Source organism: Mytilus trossulus, chromosome 11, assembly GCF_036588685.1.
Source record: "Mytilus trossulus isolate FHL-02 chromosome 11, PNRI_Mtr1.1.1.hap1, whole genome shotgun sequence".
Classification (NCBI taxonomy): domain Eukaryota; kingdom Metazoa; phylum Mollusca; class Bivalvia; order Mytilida; family Mytilidae; genus Mytilus; species Mytilus trossulus.
The window spans coordinates 61,427,363-61,446,264 of record NC_086383.1 but is presented as its reverse complement, the minus strand read 5'-3'; the positions used below and the strand labels follow the sequence as shown (position 1 = coordinate 61,446,264).

At 33.3% G+C, this 18,902-nt stretch overlaps 2 protein-coding genes across 2 annotated transcripts in view; both read left to right on the top strand.

Annotated features, from left to right (window-relative positions):
- Positions 1–2,877: 2,877 nt before the first annotated feature.
- LOC134690526 (uncharacterized) lies at positions 2,878–5,325 on the top strand. Its single transcript, XM_063550492.1, has 2 exons — positions 2,878–2,946; positions 4,524–5,325. The coding sequence occupies exons 1-2, from the start codon at positions 2,889–2,891 to the stop codon at positions 4,997–4,999; spliced, it is 534 nt and encodes a 177-aa protein (XP_063406562.1). The 5' UTR covers positions 2,878–2,888; the 3' UTR covers positions 5,000–5,325.
- Positions 5,326–7,772: 2,447 nt separating this feature from the next.
- LOC134690220 (calpain-3-like) overlaps positions 7,773–18,902 on the top strand; it is a 47,136-nt gene continuing 36,006 nt past the window's right edge. The window contains exon 1 of the mRNA XM_063550196.1: positions 7,773–8,193. Coding sequence (XP_063406266.1) covers positions 7,990–8,193 — 204 coding nt within the window. The 5' untranslated portion in view covers positions 7,773–7,989. The remainder of the gene's footprint in view (positions 8,194–18,902) is intronic.

Below are 18,902 nucleotides of genomic sequence, written 5' to 3'. Positions count from 1 at the left end.
GTAATGGCGTCCGTAAAATTTACGAAGTGATAATCTCAAATTCGCCATTCAAAGTTCAAAGTACGGCTGTAAATTAAGTTGCCAAAATATTACACTCACCATACCTTATTAACATTAACCAGTTCAAATGGAATATAAAATTGAGAAAGGAAATGGGGAATGTGTCAAAGCAACAACAACCCGACCATAAAGCAGACAACAGCTTCGATTGATTTGACTTGTAATGAGAAGTTATATGGTCCTGCGAAATACCCATACACGAAAATGGATTTTGATATACAAACTAAAGGTGGTATTGGTGTCTTTTGCCATCTTGGATTGTAAAAAACAGAGAACCTAAGGTCCAGATTTTCGATCAAGCTAGCAAAATTTGATACAGGAGTGCAGATGTTTAATGTGAATTTTAATTAAAAAGAACCAATTTATAAAAATAGACCTCGTAAATATTAATACTTTTACAAGTGAAAATTATTTTTAGTGGTTTTTACATGTTTCAAAATTGGCATTTTAAGGGGAGGTAACTCTAAAACAGTGCATTTTTTTTGGAGGAATCTACATGGAATTTTCCTATTTTGTATTTTAGCCGGGAAACCGTACGGTGACCCTATCTTTTCTTTTGATATTCTCAAAACATTGTCTGAAAGCTATCTTTTCCTAATTTATTTTACAATTCAATCATTATGTTTTGTTTCTAATCACAAAATGGTGTTTTTTCTGTATAATCCTGTATATTTTTTTGTATAATTCTGACAAAAATTGTCATTTTGTAACAACCTTTAGCTTGAGAAAATGCGCGGTGACCTATCAATTTTATTATATTTTTGAACATATATCAATAGATACTACGTTTTAGCAAATTATGTGGAAATTCTGTCATTTGTATTTTAGACTCCCATACCACGTGCACCTTAAAGGGAATGAACAGGCCAAATACATTCTTGCTGTTTTTTGGCAAAACCTTTTCATTGAATCAGCAAAAAATAAATAGTTATAGTTAAAAATGTATCAGCATTCAATTTATTAATTTGATTTTGTATTTCGTATATTTCAGACAGACCTATTGCATTTGATATACCATCTAAACCCATGTATATCCCAGATCACTTAAATATGGACGCATTAGTGATGGCAATATCAATATCTGATCAGGATTATGGAGACTATATACAAGATTTTAAACTTGATTACGACAATGAATATTTTTATTTTGATACCAAAATGCGTGAGTAAAACGTTAGCGGTATTTCTCCATTTTGACGTTTGATTTTTTTACGTAATGGTTCCCTTGGCCAAACTGGGGTGTCATATTTCGTCATCACTATGCATTCGTCCGTAGAATGATTGATCATTATATATATGTTAATACCTCAAGTATACCTCCTATTATACTTCCAGTGATTTTGTCATCTGTATAATGACTTAAAAAAGAATACAACATGCGCATATTGTTTGGAAATTTGAACTTAAAATTTCTTTTCTGACGCACTATCTAATGTCCAAGATAAATTCCAGAGAATAGAAGACATCACTTTAAAATAGGCCTTGTTAGTGTAATAAAAAGAAGATGTCGTGCGGTTGCCAACGAGAAGACTCTTCACAAGAGACCAAATGACACAGAAAATAACAACTTTAGGTCGTCGTACGGCCTTCATTAATTGACACTGCATAGTCAGCTATTATACAAGGCATTATAATTGCAACTGTAAAACAACATGTTCAATTCAAACAAGAATAGTAACAGCCTAATACATGTAAAAATAATAAACAAAAAACAAATATGTTACTCAGCAACAAACAACTGAATGGCTGGTTCCTGGCTTAGGATAGCCATATACAAAATGGGGCCACCCCTCCCCTTAACATGGGACAGTGGTGTTACAGTCAAACATGAGAACAAACTATGAAAATCAGTTAAAAAAGGCTCATCAGATGGATACAAATAGAAATACAACTGACAAAAAAACAAAGTGGACTTGACCGGGTACTTGTACATCCCAACAACAAAAGGAAACTAAGTACACATCTGAGAGTCCTCGTAGTTACTGATAACTAGGTGTACGCCCTAGTAAATACATGTACCATCATTGTTAAGTCCAGACGTTCTTAGTGAAATCATTTATCAATTCCAGGAAATGTTTACGTGAAAAAAGAATTGCCACACAGAGTTGGACAGATGTCTTTCAGCCTAAATATAACTCTCACAGCCCAAGACTCGTGTTATAATGAGGTCACCTCAAATGTTACTATTATAGTATATAACGTTGTAAGTACATTTACTCATCAAATGTATTACTAACTCTTATATTTTACATTAAAGGGAAAAAAATGGTTGAAAGGGTACATTTTGTACACATGAAAATATCAAAATGACAAACAACAGTTAACAATGGATCGAGCCAAAAAGGCTTTGTTGAACGATTAAACAACACGAAGGTCGGGTTTGGTTAGTAAATCGTTATGGCATAAAGTAAAAAAAACACATAATTTCTAGTTTTCAAAGAATACAAAAGTTAACTCACAGTCAAATACTGAAAATTTTACAGTTGTATTTCCCTCACTTCCGAATAAATTTTCAAGTTCATACATAATACAGATATTTCAAAGGAAGTTCATTTCAATCCTTTTTCTTCTGCTCTGGTTGAGAATCCTGTAAAAGAACTAACTAGCCTGATACAGTTTCAACGGTTGACAGTTATGCAACAGTTTACATATTTACCCCTTTTTCAACTTCCGCTCTGATAATGTCGATATCCGCCCTTGTGTATTTACAGCCTCCTGTGATTAGCGGATTACAAAAGAATTTACAGCTAGATCCTGCTACAGCTGTTAGCGATCCATATCTTGCAAAGTTCCAAGTGAAGGACCCTTCTGGTGATAATGTTTCTTGTATGATCAACGAAACTACTGCATCAACAGAATTGTTCTACCTACAGCTAGACGATATTGGTATGACTAAGAATAATAATTGTAAGAAAATTAAACGTCTTCATTCAAAATGACAAAACAGTTTACTTAAATTAGTAGTTATTGCAAGACTACGAATGACACACCTATCAGAGTTAAAAAGTCGTGAATGCACATGTAAGAACAAATAGGTAATCTGTGGATATAAACAATAACCAAAACCCGTACCGTATTATCAGATCTGAAAAAAAGAAACAATTCATGCGAGAAAACTGAAAGCCTAAGTTATAACAAAACATTAAACGAAGATATTGTCAGTGAGACTTATCTTTTAAAAAGTTTGTATTTGCATTATTTTAATGTACAAAAATACATGTATTGCATTTAATACAAACTGCATTATGACGTTCATTGTTCAGGTAATCTAAAATGTGTTTTATTTCAATTTGTATCGTTTGATCAAAATTTTAGGTTACATGACAATAGACGTGTAATGGTAGATTCTTTTTAAGACAAGAAAAAACAATATTTTATTATCCAACTATTGATAAATGAACCAGAGGAGAAGTATAAAGAGCCGTTCGGGTCATAATTTATTTATGAGGTACATATATAACATGTGTTCACGTTCTCTAGAGGAACACATGACACTTTGTTCGCGTAACCTGGATGTACATATAACACTGTAACGTGTACCTATTTATGGTATGTGAACAAAGTGTTACGTGTGCCTATTTATGGTACGTGAACAAAGTGGTACATGTACCTCTAGGATAAGTGAACGAACTGTAACGTGTACCTCTAGGGTATGTGAACAAAGTGTTGCTCTAGGGTACGTTAACGCCATGTAACGCAAACATCTAGCGTGTGTGTTACAAACTTAATTATGGCCTGAACGACGTTCCATAGAGAAGACGTATACCTTTTCCACCAGAGGCCGCTGTATTGCTGCTTAAAAATATTACCAGTCATAATAGGTTGATTTTTTAAAAGCATCTGTGTCACGGCCGCTTTGAACATCCTATAGTTTCTACAAAAAAATGTATTTTAAAGAATAGTGTTATAATAGTAATCTAACTTTAAGCATGTTCAAACGTAATTTGTCAGACACTACTCAACATTAACAATCTTAAGGTTACAAGAGCGCAATTATTCGTAATGCATTTTCCAAAGGGTACCACTGGTGTTCCGTATTTTTTTCTCGAAGACTACACAAACTAGGGAAAAACGGGTAGCGGTTCCTGTTACTAAAAATACCAGTGGTGCATTACAACCAAAAAAATGTATAGGGTCATGCGGTTCAAATTGACTTACAATGCAGTTGAAAAAGATCGTCTATTTTTTTCGCCTAATGAAAAAGGCATATTTTTAATGGTTCCAACGTGTAGAAATTGAAGATATTTTCTATACTTAGTACAATGTGAAAAAGAGTTTCGGCAATTGTTACACCTAATTCAGGATAAGCTTTCGATTAAATGAACTCCAATCCTGTATCATCCAATCAGAATCCGTATAGGATTCTATTTTGAGTACCATCTTTGGGGTAAAAAAACTTGCCGGTAAAATGTAAAATGTAAACAAATAATTGTGCTCTTGTCACCTTTAGCTTTATTTTACAGATGTTTATTTGAAATTGGTGAATAATGAGAGCATTCAAAGTAATACAAGTTCCGAATTTATATTAACTATTACATGCGAAGATGGAACAGAAAACACAGAATTCAAACTCAAAATTAAGTTTCAACCGAAGAACAAGGGAACACCGACAATTCCTTCGACCGATTCTAATGCCATACCAATCATTATAGGGGTATGCGTGTTTATTTTGTGTCTTACTATTTTGGTCATATTTGCATGCATTTGGAAAAGGCGGAGAAAACTAGTTGTGAACGAAACATCGGAGGACAAACTAAAACACGCCACGATTTCAATCGCTGTAGGTCTTACGGATAATCCGTATCATGATATGGGACAAACTGCAGAACAGCATAACACGAACGATTATGTAGAAATGGCCGCCAAACCACCCCCAAAGGAGAAAGCATTTCACTTAGGTACGACCGAGGTCGGCGCTTACACTGAAGCGTGGAGATGATCCATTCACTTTGATATACATTTCATTAACATAAATATTGTTTCTTTTTCTTATTGATTTGATATAAAATACCAAATTGCTTTTGTAAAAGATAAATAAGGACGGGTATTTCAGAACGGTTTGATCATATCGCCTAGAATTTTATTTATTTCATCAAGCATGTCAAGGTTTATACTTAGGGGAATGTATTCTATTTGTAAAAATATTCGTTAACATTTAATTTGTCAGCATATAAAAACAATATATATTGATTTTTACTGTATACACATATTTATAATTCATGTACTTTTTAGTGTATTGCAGTTTCTATTTATTTGCTTTTTATATTAAAAACACTATCAATACTATAGTCATGTTAAAAAGTCATAAAGTTGATATATATAAATAAATAATTGCATATTTGCTTTTCTTTGAATAATGGCACGTCATCAATATTTTCAATCTGCGTTTTCCATTTTAATTCTAAATCAAAATATAAATTGCTAATAGGAGAGCCGTTGTGTAGTGGTTAGCGCCTCGGACTCCTAACATAAATGTTCCTGGTTCGATCTACGTTCCAGGGAGAAAATTTCAGGGGTTGCGGGGAGAATCTGAATTTTTTGGCTCTCCCTTGACACCATTTGTGAGTATGGCCTTAAGAAATGATGATAGTCTGTCGAAGGGGACGATATATTTTGGCTGATCCGTGTTAAGAGAGAGCCATATCTCTTACACGTGAAAGACACCCTTATAGGTTTCGAAAAGTACAGGCTAATGATAAGGAAAATGAAAAATTTCCTTCAATTTGACGAGACTTTTTTTATTTAATAAGCAGATATAGTCAGGTTGCCAATGAAACCTCTATCAAAGTTGGAATTTCGTGAAAGTAAGCACATACAGGTTTCCATATGACGTCAACAATGAGCAAAATTTGTATTATACAAGGAAGCACTCACACCAGCAAGGTGGAGAGAGATTAATATAAGTTGCAATAACTTCTTTCCCAACCCATTATAAACAAATATGTTTAAAAACTAAATTGCTGATAGATTAATATGAGAACAGTTTAAGCTTGTATGAATTTAGAGCAAATGTTGCAAATTTATAAAAAGTTTGCAAAAACTATCATTGTTCATCAAGCTAACATCTTCAGTGAGGTTGCTATTTTCTCATTACTGCAGTAAAGATAGTACGATCAATAGAAACGAAAATACATGAAACATTTCATATAAAAATAATCAGTGAAAAGACAAACAAATGTTAAAAGAAACAGCCCTTCAAATCTGGTAGCTTGCGTGTACTCAGATTACCTGAAGGAGGAAAAGACCTAGGGTCGAAAGATACCAAAGTGACACTCAAACTCATAAATTCAAAGTAAACGGACAACGCCATGCCTAAAAAAAGACATAAACAAACATACAAACATGATATCAGTACAAGAAAACAACTAAGAAAACTAACGACTGTACAACAAAAACACCATCAAAAACTGAGGGAGATCTCAGGTTCTCAGGAAGGGTCACTATTCTTGCTCAAGTTAACAAGTAATCTCCGTTGATATGATTCTCGCGGCAACTAAAAAGATAATGACAAGTCATTAACCTCGTACTAACTTGCGAAATCGCCGAAACTGAAAAGCCTGGACTAGTGGTTATAGATTGCCACCGAAAGCTTGAGATTGTGAACTCTGCGGGACATAAAAAGATTTGCACACACTACCGAAGTTGCTCTCCCATCTACTGATGCTGCGGTGAATTATACTTCGACGCACATAGGATAACAAAGCCTGATCCTGATATTCAGAATGATATATTTTGTTTCAAGATTTCGGTAATCAACATGGAAACTTTTATCCGGAAGAAAAAATGCTTGCCTCACTGGCGGATCAAGGGGAGACAGTGGTACGGGTTGTTATTATGTAAACGAGCTTTTTTCGTCTTAAGAAATTAAATTGCTTTTTGTTGTTTTGATTTATTTTTCAATTATATGAACGTTTCGTTTTGTTCGGGGGGATTCTCACCCCTCCCTTTTTTTTTTAGATAAGCTGGATCCTCGATGTGACTACAAAAACATATGGTTTACAAACAGATTTTGTTTTAAACCTATAGTGTACATACTTTTGTTGATGTAGAAAGAGAGACTTAATTTGTTTTTCGATTTTGTGCCATGACATACTGTTCATGTTTGTGATGGTCACTGCATCGCACACAGTGTCTGTTTTTCGTGGGTTTTTTTTATTAATTGAATGATTGAATCAATGTATAAATAATTGATTTATTATTAATTCATATATATAATTATTTATGGATTAATTAGTTCATTTCTAATTCTCTTTGGTTTCTTTGTAGTTGTCTTTTGTGGAATTTCAGCTTAGCTTTTAGAATCATTTTCAGTCTTGTAAAACTCAAGTATGTCTGTTCAACTATAATACCATATTTGATAAACGAATAAAATTCATAATGAAGGACACATTTATATAAAATAAAATACAAAATTGATAATTGTATTTCACGATCGCAACGTTTGATCTGGGAACAGTATGTCTACATGTCAATATATGTTCCTGGTTTGATATACATTTTACCTATACAATATTAATGTCTATGAAAGTATTAATTAACAATATAAATACTATATGTAAATTGGCGTGGTTTACCTGTCTCTTTCTATCACAGTATGTTAGCGATGTTTTAGATTTTTTTGTTCGATAATATTAGCAAATCAGCGGTAATTGGTTACAGAATTTACCTGTAAATTGTCATCTACTTATCGATCTCCAGAAGAACACCTGCTTCAGAAACAAAATGTCGTCTGATAATATCGGTATCATTATAATGTTTACTTTCATAGGAAACAGTCATAAGTCATCAAGCTTCTTACTAATGACAAAACATCGAGTATTATTACAATATTGACTTGTATGTTTAGGTGGATGGTTGTTTTTAAACGAAGTGTTATTAAGATGTTAAATCATTTGTGATATTATCATTATTCTAAATTTTAAGTTAAGAATGTCATCAAAACAATTTTCTGAAGTTCCTTACCAGAATTTTTCTTTAATCAAACGGAACGTAAAAAGTAAATGCCGACAGGGGAAACGTTTGAGTGATGCTGATTTGTTTGTAGATCCATCTTTCCCGCCAGATTTGACGTCACTTACGTATGTCTACACGGGAGATGATAGATATGAAAAAATGGTATTCAAAAGACCCACGGTAAGTCACTTAAATTGTTGTTGTATTAAATCACATGATGCACATTTCCCACTTAAATGTCAGGGGACAATAAATGGCTGACCAGTGTTAAAAGAGAGCCATATCTCTTGCACGTAAAAGGAACACTTGTAGATTTCGAAAAAGAGCAGGCTAGTGCCGCTACAAGGCAGCATTCGCTCCCTCAAAGTGGAAAAGGGATTCATACAAATTACAAAACTTGTTTCCCTATCCACTATAAATAGATATGTTTAAACTAGATGTTAGCTGTTATACAGTTAAATGCTCTAGATAACTCATCGTATATTATATAGATAGTTCAATTAATTATTAATTCCATTCTAAATTAAACTGTAATTAAAGAGTCAGTTTGTCGTATTTGAAACGTGCGTATTTAGGCTTCATGTATAAATAGTTTTTTTTCATATATAAGTTCTGTAAATCAATAAAACGCATAATTTAGAATTTGGATTTTATTTTACGGAAAATTCATTTTTTAAGTCAAGTGTAAAGTTATCAATTTATATTTTGAAATAATATGTATAGAAATATAAGAATCCCACCCTTTGGATCATTGGTATTTTGGATAATTTTCCACAAAAAAAAGCGAGCACATGCATATGCCATATAGGCAAACGATTCTTGTAGACAAGAACAAGGGACTAAACAAAATGACGTACAGTGAAACCTGTCTAACCTGTCTAATTAAAACAGAAACTCCTCGAAACTTTAGATTTAATTTGTTCAGTTTAGCAGCTGATCAGGTTCACGAAACATAAAATTTGATATGACTGGACTTAAGAACAAGTTTGGTCTCGACAGGTTTTCGATTTATACATGTTTCGGTTTAAACTGGTTTCACTGTAAATCGATATTATTAAAACAATAGAATTTCTGACAAACTGGCAGTTCCTATCACAACAAACTTGCGAGTTACGGTTCTCGTAACTCATGAACATTTCATTATAACTACATGTTAGTAAACGATCTATTGGTATCGTAACGTGTTTTGTGAAAAAGTGTGGCGGACATAAGTGTCAGTACACGTACACTAACACTTGTTGATTCTAAAATGCAGGATATTATACAATTTTAATTCCCACTAAAGTGTTGACTTTACTTTCTTGACCTTTACACAACTGTTTGTCAATAAAGGTCATGGTTTTAAAAAAGTACTTGTTTGTGAAATCTGTCATTAATACGGGTTTTTTTTATTCCCTACCTTCATGTACTTTTTAAGGTACATAACATTATTCTTTTTTGTGTGTCTATGTCTTTGTCCGTCCGTTCGTGTTTTTTTATGTTCAGAAGGTTACCATGAAGTTGGGGTCACGTCAACTTTAAACTTTAAAATTACACATGTTCATGATGATAATGTGATTTGAGCAATAAATAGAAATCTACAGTAACATAGAGTTTTTACCAATTTTCGTTAAAAACGGAAATATGAAATATTGCTAGCCTAGAGAGACAAACATGTTTTTCCCTGTGATCATTTTTATTAATTTCATTAAGTTATTTTGAGTGTTTAAAATAGTATTGAATTCTCAATCTGGATCATTTCATTTTTTAATACAGAATATTGTTAATGTGTTTGTTGATTGAGTTAAGTCATTTCAAATGATATGTTAAATAGATATAGGAAGATGTGGTGTGAGTGCCAATGAGACAACTCTCCATCCAAATAACAATTTAAAAAGTAAACCATTATAGGTTAAAGTACGGCCTTAAGTGCGTTTTTCTATGTTGTGATGTTTGGCTATTGTTTCAGATTGGGGGAAGGTTTTGTACCATTAAAACGTTTAATCCCGCTGCAAATGTTTGCACCTGTCCTAAGTCAGGAATCTGATGTACAGTAGTTGTCGCCTGATTATGTAGTTCATACGTGTTTCTTGTTTCTCGTTATATTAGACCGTTAGTTTTCCTGTTTGAATGGTTTTACATTAGTACAAACATGTAGTTTTTGGGGACCGTTATAGCTTGCTGTTCGATGTGAGCCAAGGCTCCGTGTTGAAGGCCGTACCTTGGCCTATAATGGTTTACTTTTATAAATTGTTATTTGGATGAAGAGTTGTATCAATGGCACTCACAACACATCTTCCTATATCTATATACGATATCGATGTCTATTGAGAATATAGACAGTTGAGTTGTTGTCAATGTTTATTTAGAAAATTCATTTCATTCATTTATTACTTATAATAGCAAATATCAATCAACCAAATGAATAACTGATCGTAATATATAATACTTCCAGTACTAGTTAAACTTAGCGGATCCCGATTTTTTTTTCAAATGGGGTCAACTGACTGCCTGAGAGGGGGCCCGCTCCGGCCATGCTTTAGTGATTCACTATATAATCAACCAAAGTTTCCCAAAAAATGGGAAGTGGGGCTGAGCCTTCACTAAATCCGCTTCTGAATACTGAAGATTAGGCCAAATAAAATAATATGTGTGTTTCCTATTACATTTTTGAAAAAAAAAAAAAGTAGGGTAGGTACATGTAGGTAGGGATTTTTTTGTATTTTACATTTTTTTTTTACATTGGGTCTATAGGACAGAATTTCTGACTTTAACAGCGCTTTTTGAATAATTACCAAAAAAAAACTCAGATTAGAATATAAAGTAGCTAGGGAAATAGAAATCACACAAAGTCATATTTTTCTTTTATTTGGCATTACAAGCTATTTTATCATTTGATACGTTTAATTATTCGCCTCATCCTTTGTTCCCTGATTAGTTTTACCCTAGCTGTTTGTTTGTTTGTATGTTTGCTTGTTGGTGTCATGTTATGTGTAAGATCAGACAACATTATTAGAATAGTAAGGTGACAACAGGTGAACATTTAGGCATTGATTAATCTTGTAATATTACGTATATAAGTGTGAATCTAATAAGTAAGATATGACCTCATTATAATGTAAGTAATTAATTGTTTGATTTATTGATTGATTTGTGACAGATTGGTTGTACTGCCATGGAAGTAAAATGAAATATAATACTTTCACGGTTGTACTTTCCTCATTTTTAATTAGTCGCGATGACCCGCGTTTCTCGTCCAATATCGCAATGCCGATGTAAATATATTAAAGTTCAACTACTAATTTAAACTCAAATAAAACTCAGAATGAAAATGGGGAATGTGTCAAAGAGACAACAACCCGACCAAAAAGCAGAAAACATCCGAAGGCCACCAATGGGACTTCAATTAAGCGACATTGAAAATACCGTACCAGGCGGCGGCCGTCAGAGGCGTGCTTCAGCTGACGTGTAAACAAAAATGTATACTACGGTGAAACATGACTAAACCGAATCTTGTATGATCCGAAAACCTGTATACATCAAACATGTTCGTAAGCACCGTCACATCCAATTACGCGCGTTGTGAACCTGATAAAACCGAACATCGGCCAAAACCGAACAAAATCTTAAGTCCCGAAGAGTTTCGGTTTAAACAGGTTTCTTTGTAGTTTAAGATTTGTTTATAAAGATACATTTCATTTCGTTTGAAATAGTTATTGCGAGCTCTTGTGTTTTTTGTTGTTTATACATGTAGCTTTTTAAATTTAGAGTAGAAATACATTTGTACTTTGAATACGGACGAGTAAGGCGAGGAAGAAATTTAATTATTTATTTCATGTATTTTGAAAAAATAGTTTCTATAGTATTAAAAACCTTCCATCAAAAACAAAACGTTATAAATATAATGCAAAGGCTTGGTTTTCGTAAATCTGTAGGCGGCTTACATAAGTAAAAGCATTGATTTTTCAATATTTAGCTTTTAATATTACACGGAACTAGCAATAAAATAAGGGAATAAAAGCACATAATATCATTTAACATTTCTTCATATAAATTCCATTACTTAGATAAACCTCAAACCTTTTTCTTGATGAAAACAATCCGTGTCTTAAATTTTTATTGAGAATTGTACTTTGCAATAAAATATAGTGAACTTTACCTTTCGCATTTTATAAATTGAAAAGACACGTGAAAGGCTCGTTCCATAGACTGATATATTTTGTAATAATATCATCAAAAAGAAGATGTGGTATGATTGCCAATGAGACAACTCTCCACAAGAGACCAAAATGACACAAAAATTAACAACTATAGATCAGCGTATACGTTCATGTTTATGTCAATTCGTTCTTGTAAATTATTTGTTAATAAGATTTAAGCTAGCATTGTCGTTCACATTAGGGGTTGACTTCATTAGTAGTTATCGATCATAGTTTTTATTAATAAACAATGATGATTAGATATACTTATGATGCCACATTATCATAAATTATTACGTATTTCTCATCGAATTATTACGTATTTCTCATCTAATTATTACGTATTTCTCATCTACTTGTAACGTATTTCTGACCTAATTATTACGTATTTCTCATCTAATTATTTTGTGTTTCTGACCTGATTGCAACGTATTTCTCATCTAATTATTACGTATTTCTCATCTAACTATTTCGTGTTTCTGACCTGATGACATTTGTCCATTAAATAAATGACGGTATCATACTTATTTTCCAAACGTTCGGTAGCAAGTATTTCATTATGTTCAATTAAGTGTGATTTATCAGTATAATTATGTATATCTATTTGCATAACGTTCAGTAGCAAATATTTCATTATGGTATCTACTGTATGCGTGCTTTATTAGTAGATTGATAGTATTTTGTCTTACGTTCAGGAGCAAGTATTTCAGTATTCTCATGAATGCATGTTTGATTTATCAATAAAATGGTAGTAAATTGTCTGACGTTCAATAATAGGTACAATGTATTTTGGTATATTCTTGAATATACGCCTTTTTGATAAGGATATTACTATAGATGATTGTCTAACGTTCAGTAGCAAGTATTTCATCATTGCTCGTGAATGTCCACGTGCTATATCAGTAAATTAATAGTTATTTTGTTCAGTAAAAGTTATTTCAATTTACTTGTGTTATATTCCTTCCAAACTTTACATCGGTTCCTGACCAGATCAAAAGTAATGACGGCTCCGCAAGTGGTCATAGGAAAATGACTGCCTGTACCCAACAAACACTCATAATTTGACCAGTGGTAGTTAATAACCGACTTTCTCAACAAGTCAATTAGAAAGGCAGAATACTTTTTATCGTATTAATTGTTTACTTGTATTCTTCCCAAATGTTTTGTTAATTTTTATATAAATAAGAACGTTAATTTTCTCGTTTGAATTATTTTACCTGTCATTTCGGGGCCTACTATAGCTGACTATGCGGTATGGACTTTGCTAATTTTTGAAGGCCGTACGGTGACGTATAGTTGTAAGTTTCTGTGTTATGTTGTTTTCTTTTGGAGAGTTGTCTCATTGGCAACCTTACCACATCATTTTTTTTATATGAAATAGTATTCACTTGGCGTAAAGCAAGGATTTATCAATAAATCATATATCCAGGGGCGGATCCAGCCATTTAAAAAAAAAGGAGGTTCCCAACCCAGAGTAAAGGGGGGTTCCAACTCTATGCTCTCATTCGAATGCATTGATCGTCCAAAAATGGGGGGTTCCGGAACCCCTCCCCCCTCCATTTGGATCCGCCAATGTATGTTTTATTAAAAAGTTCAGTTTCTGCTATTAGACGGATTTAATGCTCTTTGTATAATCTTCATTTTAACCATTATTTTTCAAAAAGAGGATACGCAATAATTGAAATATAAATATGGTAAATCAATAATTAGAGCTTGTTCATTATGTTGCAAATGACGAAATACCTTAAAACATATCAAATAGCTTAGTTCATCATTACGATTTAGTGATGAGCAATTTATATTTATCCTATTTTAGGTATTTGTAGGTTTTAGTTTACAGATTCAATATTTGTATGCATACTGCTGTCTAACATGTGATAAAATTGTCATTGACTAGCTTCTTGGTTCTGACAGGAACATACATATGGTGATATTGTTAGATATTATCCCAGATGTTGATAAAGGAATATAAAATAGCCGACTATATGGTATATATAGATTCTATTATGGCAACAAGTGAGCTACGATATTTCTCCACTCGAGGCTTGCCGAAATAATTAAAATCAATGTTTAATTACGCGTGTGCATGTGTTTTTCACAACTATCCATGAACTATGACATGTGTGCCTTGCTAATTACTAAAATAACTCTTTTTTTTAATAAAAACAAGTGTGAAAGATTTTTTTTTTCTGTTTGAGGTTGCACAGGCTCATAGGTTGGATAGATAGTTTATTTTCATAGAACCATGCAAGTACAAAGGTTACGAAGAAGTTAAAAAATAATATGCAAAAAAATAAATATAAAAAGGCATTAAAAAAAACATAAAATTCAAAATTTCGGATCAGATTACATATTATAAAAGAATATATATATAGACGTATATAGTCAAATGTAAAAGTTAAGATTGTATACAAAGAAATACTTTCTATAAGTTTATTAAAGTATGGTAAATAAATTGGTTATTGGGGTCGTCCCGATAGTCCGACACGCATTAGTCCGACACTGATTGGTCCGACACTCATTAGTCCGACACTCGATAGTCCGACACTCAATAGTCCGACACTCGATCATTTTCCACTACCTTGAAAAACAAGTGTGGACACACTGAAATGTCTTACCTGTATAACGTTAAATCTAAATGATCCATGTCAGGGGCGGATCCAGCCATTTAAAAAAGGGGGTGTCTGTGTTCCCAACCCAAGGTACATGTCCCGATACAAATGCATTGATCGGCCAAAAAAGGGGTCCAACCCACGCCCGCCCCCCTCCCACACACACACATGAGGTCGAGGTGAGGTAAACCCTTTCAGACAAACGTGTATAAATAAAAAAGGAGATTTGGTGTACTTGCCAATGAGACAACTCTAAACAAGAGGCAAATGACACAGAAATTAACAACTATAGGTCACCGTACGGCCTTCAACAATGAGCAAAGCCCATGAAGCATAGTCAGTTATAAAAAGCCCCGAAATAACAAATGTAAAAAAATTCAAACGAGAAAACTAACGGCAAAATTAATGTACAAATAAATGAAAGACAAAGGCCAGATATACAATCATTCAATACTCCAAATATAGTTAACATATTACTTATAATAAAAGAGAAATTAACATTGCAAAAATCTGAACTATCTCAGTCTCTCTTTCTGTTACAGAAGTCGCAAGCGAGACACTAAATACAAAAAGATGTGATGTAATTTCCAATGAGACAACTCTTCACATGAGACCAAATAACACAGTAATTAACAACTATAGGCCATCTTACGGCCTTAACTAACTTTAACCTTGAAATGTACTTTCTAAAAATTATGCCAATTCTATGTTAAGTGAACAATAAGACTGAGATAAAACCCAATTTATCATAAAATTAATAAAAACCTCATCAAAGGAACATGTGTACTAAGTTTCAAGTTGATACGAGTACTGCTTCATAATAAACCACAAATGGCTGGATCCGCCCCTGACATTGAATATTTAAATTTGAATTTAACGTTTTACAGGCCAGACATTTCAGTGTGTCCACTCTTGTTTTTCAAGGTAGTGTATAATGATATTGAAGACCAACTTGAAACTCTGTACATATGTTTATTAAAATCGATGTGATCTTTCTGCATTGTATACAAAATTATAGGGTTCTGACCTTATTTTATGGTTCATTGAACAAGGAAAATGATCGAATGTCGGACAAATGAGTGTCGGACTATTGAGTGTCGGACCATTGAGTGTCGGACTAATGAGTGTCGGACTATTGAGTGTCGGACCATTGAGTGTCGGACTATCGACGTTATTAGATTACGGTTGTTAGGAAGGAGTGAGCTTCATTTCTTAGTGTCTTTTTTTTTAATTAAACAGTTTGTTGAATGTAATAATAGGAGAATTTACTAATTATTAAGAAATGTTCTACCCTAATTAAATTGTGAGCGCAATATTTAAGGGTTTGTTTTGGGGTCCCTCAATTCCGCAGTCTTTTTTTTTTTTTTTTAAATCGAACCCCTCCTTCCCTCACAATTATTCTCTATTATTCATATTTCAACACCCCATTATTCTCTATTCTTTACTTGTGTTTGCCTATATTTCTGTGTTCTGTATAGTCAGCCCTACATTTTGCACTGTTTGTCCATTAATATATTTTCTGCAAACCCTTCCAGACCCTCATGACACCAACATGAGGAAATTACATATGTACCTTTCTATGCCATCTAGACAATCAAAAGATTAAAAAACAGATGATAAAACAAAAATTCTGAATCAAGAGTTTCCCCATACATTATATTGTTAAATATTGAAAAAAAAGTATTTGATCACCAGCATCGAAAAAAAGGAATAAAAACGTACGCGCGAAAACAAATCTGACTCAGATAAAAATAATAACCCTCCCCCTTTTTTTAAGTTAAGTGGTTGCTACTTTATGAAAGCCATTTTTATAATTTGCAGTAGTTTGAATATACTAGAGATGTCTCGATAATGCATTAGAAAACGTTAGCTGCAACAGCGTGCTTACAGCCGAAAAAAAGGATTGAGATATTAGGGATCACTACATTTTTATCTTTTCTGTTTCGTTTCAAATGGTATTTCTTCTCCAAGGAGTATTTGGTAAAGGAATAGGGTAATGTTTTTTTTTTAATTTATTTTACGTGTTATTTAACGGATCTGAGATACTAGACAAACATATCATTTACCTCACACTTTTTTAAGTCATGCATTTATGCGTGAATCGTTTTTTTAGTAAAGACCAGTGGCGAATATATCTGTGTACGCAAAGTCGATTCGGGAAGACCTTTTCAAATGAATTAGGCAGCAACTATTTACTTCATTTTTTGTGGAGGGGGAGGGGGGCTTGAGCTATTGATTTTTTTCAGGAAAAAGGACTAGGGGCTATAAGGGCCAATTTTGGCCCCACCCCCAAATTTCATTTAATTTGTCATGTTGTAAGTCTATACCATAGACCTTCTGAAAATAATTAAATTTTTGGTCTAGCTCGTTTATTCTGTTGCCTAGCAACCAATCTAATGGCGGAGTTAAACCCATCAAATATGGTTATTATACAGCTTAAATATACCTTTATTTGAAAATAAGCTTGTTTAGCATGTAGTGAACTTTATACTTGTACACTATTTAAATATTACATAATTAAATGCACATTTTTTGCCGAGTTCGTTGTTGTTTCCCCCTAGCATTGACTCATATTCTAATAATTCATGGAGAAAAATCTGCTCTGTAAGAATTTTGATTATCTTGTAAATCTTGGGCCATTTTAGGCCATTATAGCCCCTACTCCTTTTGGTGACAAGTCGAAATCAATTTTAGCATTATATATAGTGACAGCTGAGGGAGAAACAGGAGGCCAAAAACTGGAAGCATTTTTTGTTTTCAAAACAAAATCCATAGCTCACCACCCCACCCCTTGCCTTTATGTTTTATACTCAACTATAATAGCCCCCCCCCCCCCCCCGAAAATCAATTGGTTGCTGCCTTATGGGTTCGGCAATGATGCTGCTTTGAGTCTTGATTAGGGGTTAATAAAGTACGTTAATTTTTTTTAACAAAAAAAAATCTGTAAAATTTAGACAACTAATCATTATCAAAAATATCAATTTTACTCAAAAATAGTTTCCTCCTTAAATATATGCACGATAAAACTAATGTCCTAAATGCCTAGTTGTGTGTACACTTAACCTACACAGGGCCTACATTGACTATCGACTGTGTGTAGGTAAAACATGATTCAAACTACATGTAAACATTGAGTTTTATCAATGGGAACGCAATTGTGTTTAGTTTACGTGTGAGTTACACTAACACAAAACCGAATTTAGGTCAATGTGAACACGGCCTAAGTTTTATTCAATTATAAATCTGTGTTTTTATGGACATGTAAAACTCTATCAAATAAGATAGAATCGATATATGATATATATAAGAAACTGGGATATAATTGCCAATAAGACAACTCCCCATCCAAGTCAAAGTTTGTAAAAGTAAACCTTTATGGGTCAAAGTACGGTCTTCATCACGGAGCTTTAACTCACATCGAGCAACAAGCTATAAAGGTCCAAATGACTAGTGTAAAATCATTAACACGGTAAAACCAACGGTCTAATCTATTATTATATATTTGAACACATTTGGTATCTTTTGTTTTTAATTAAACATGTTAATTGTTGAAAGTCAAATAACCAAAATGACAAACAGTTGTTCTACATTTTTCAATTTCTGTGTAACCTTTATACTTGCATGGTTTTATGAGAATAAACTGTCTATCTATAAACAACATAGCAACTACATGTTATAATTATTTATTTTAAATCACCACGACCGTTGAAAATCAGATGCATACTTTACTCCTCTATAATCGATCTATTCCGTTCTCCAATAGAGTATCGGATTCTACCGAGGATTGCCGATTGATGCATACAATGGTGTCTAGCATTCGTCTAAACTCGGCCGATTCCGTACAATCATCTAGAAGGAGAGTAGCGGATTCTACCGAGGATTGCCGATTGATGCATACAATGGTGTCTAGCATTCGTCTAAACTCGGCCGATTCCGTACAATCATCTAGAAGGAGAGTAGCGGATTCTACCGAGGATTGCCGATTGATGCATACAATGGTGTCTAGCACTCGTCTCAACTCGGCCGATTCCGTACAATCATCTAGAAGGAGAGAAGCGGATTCTACCGAAGATTGCCGATTGATGCATACAATGGTGTC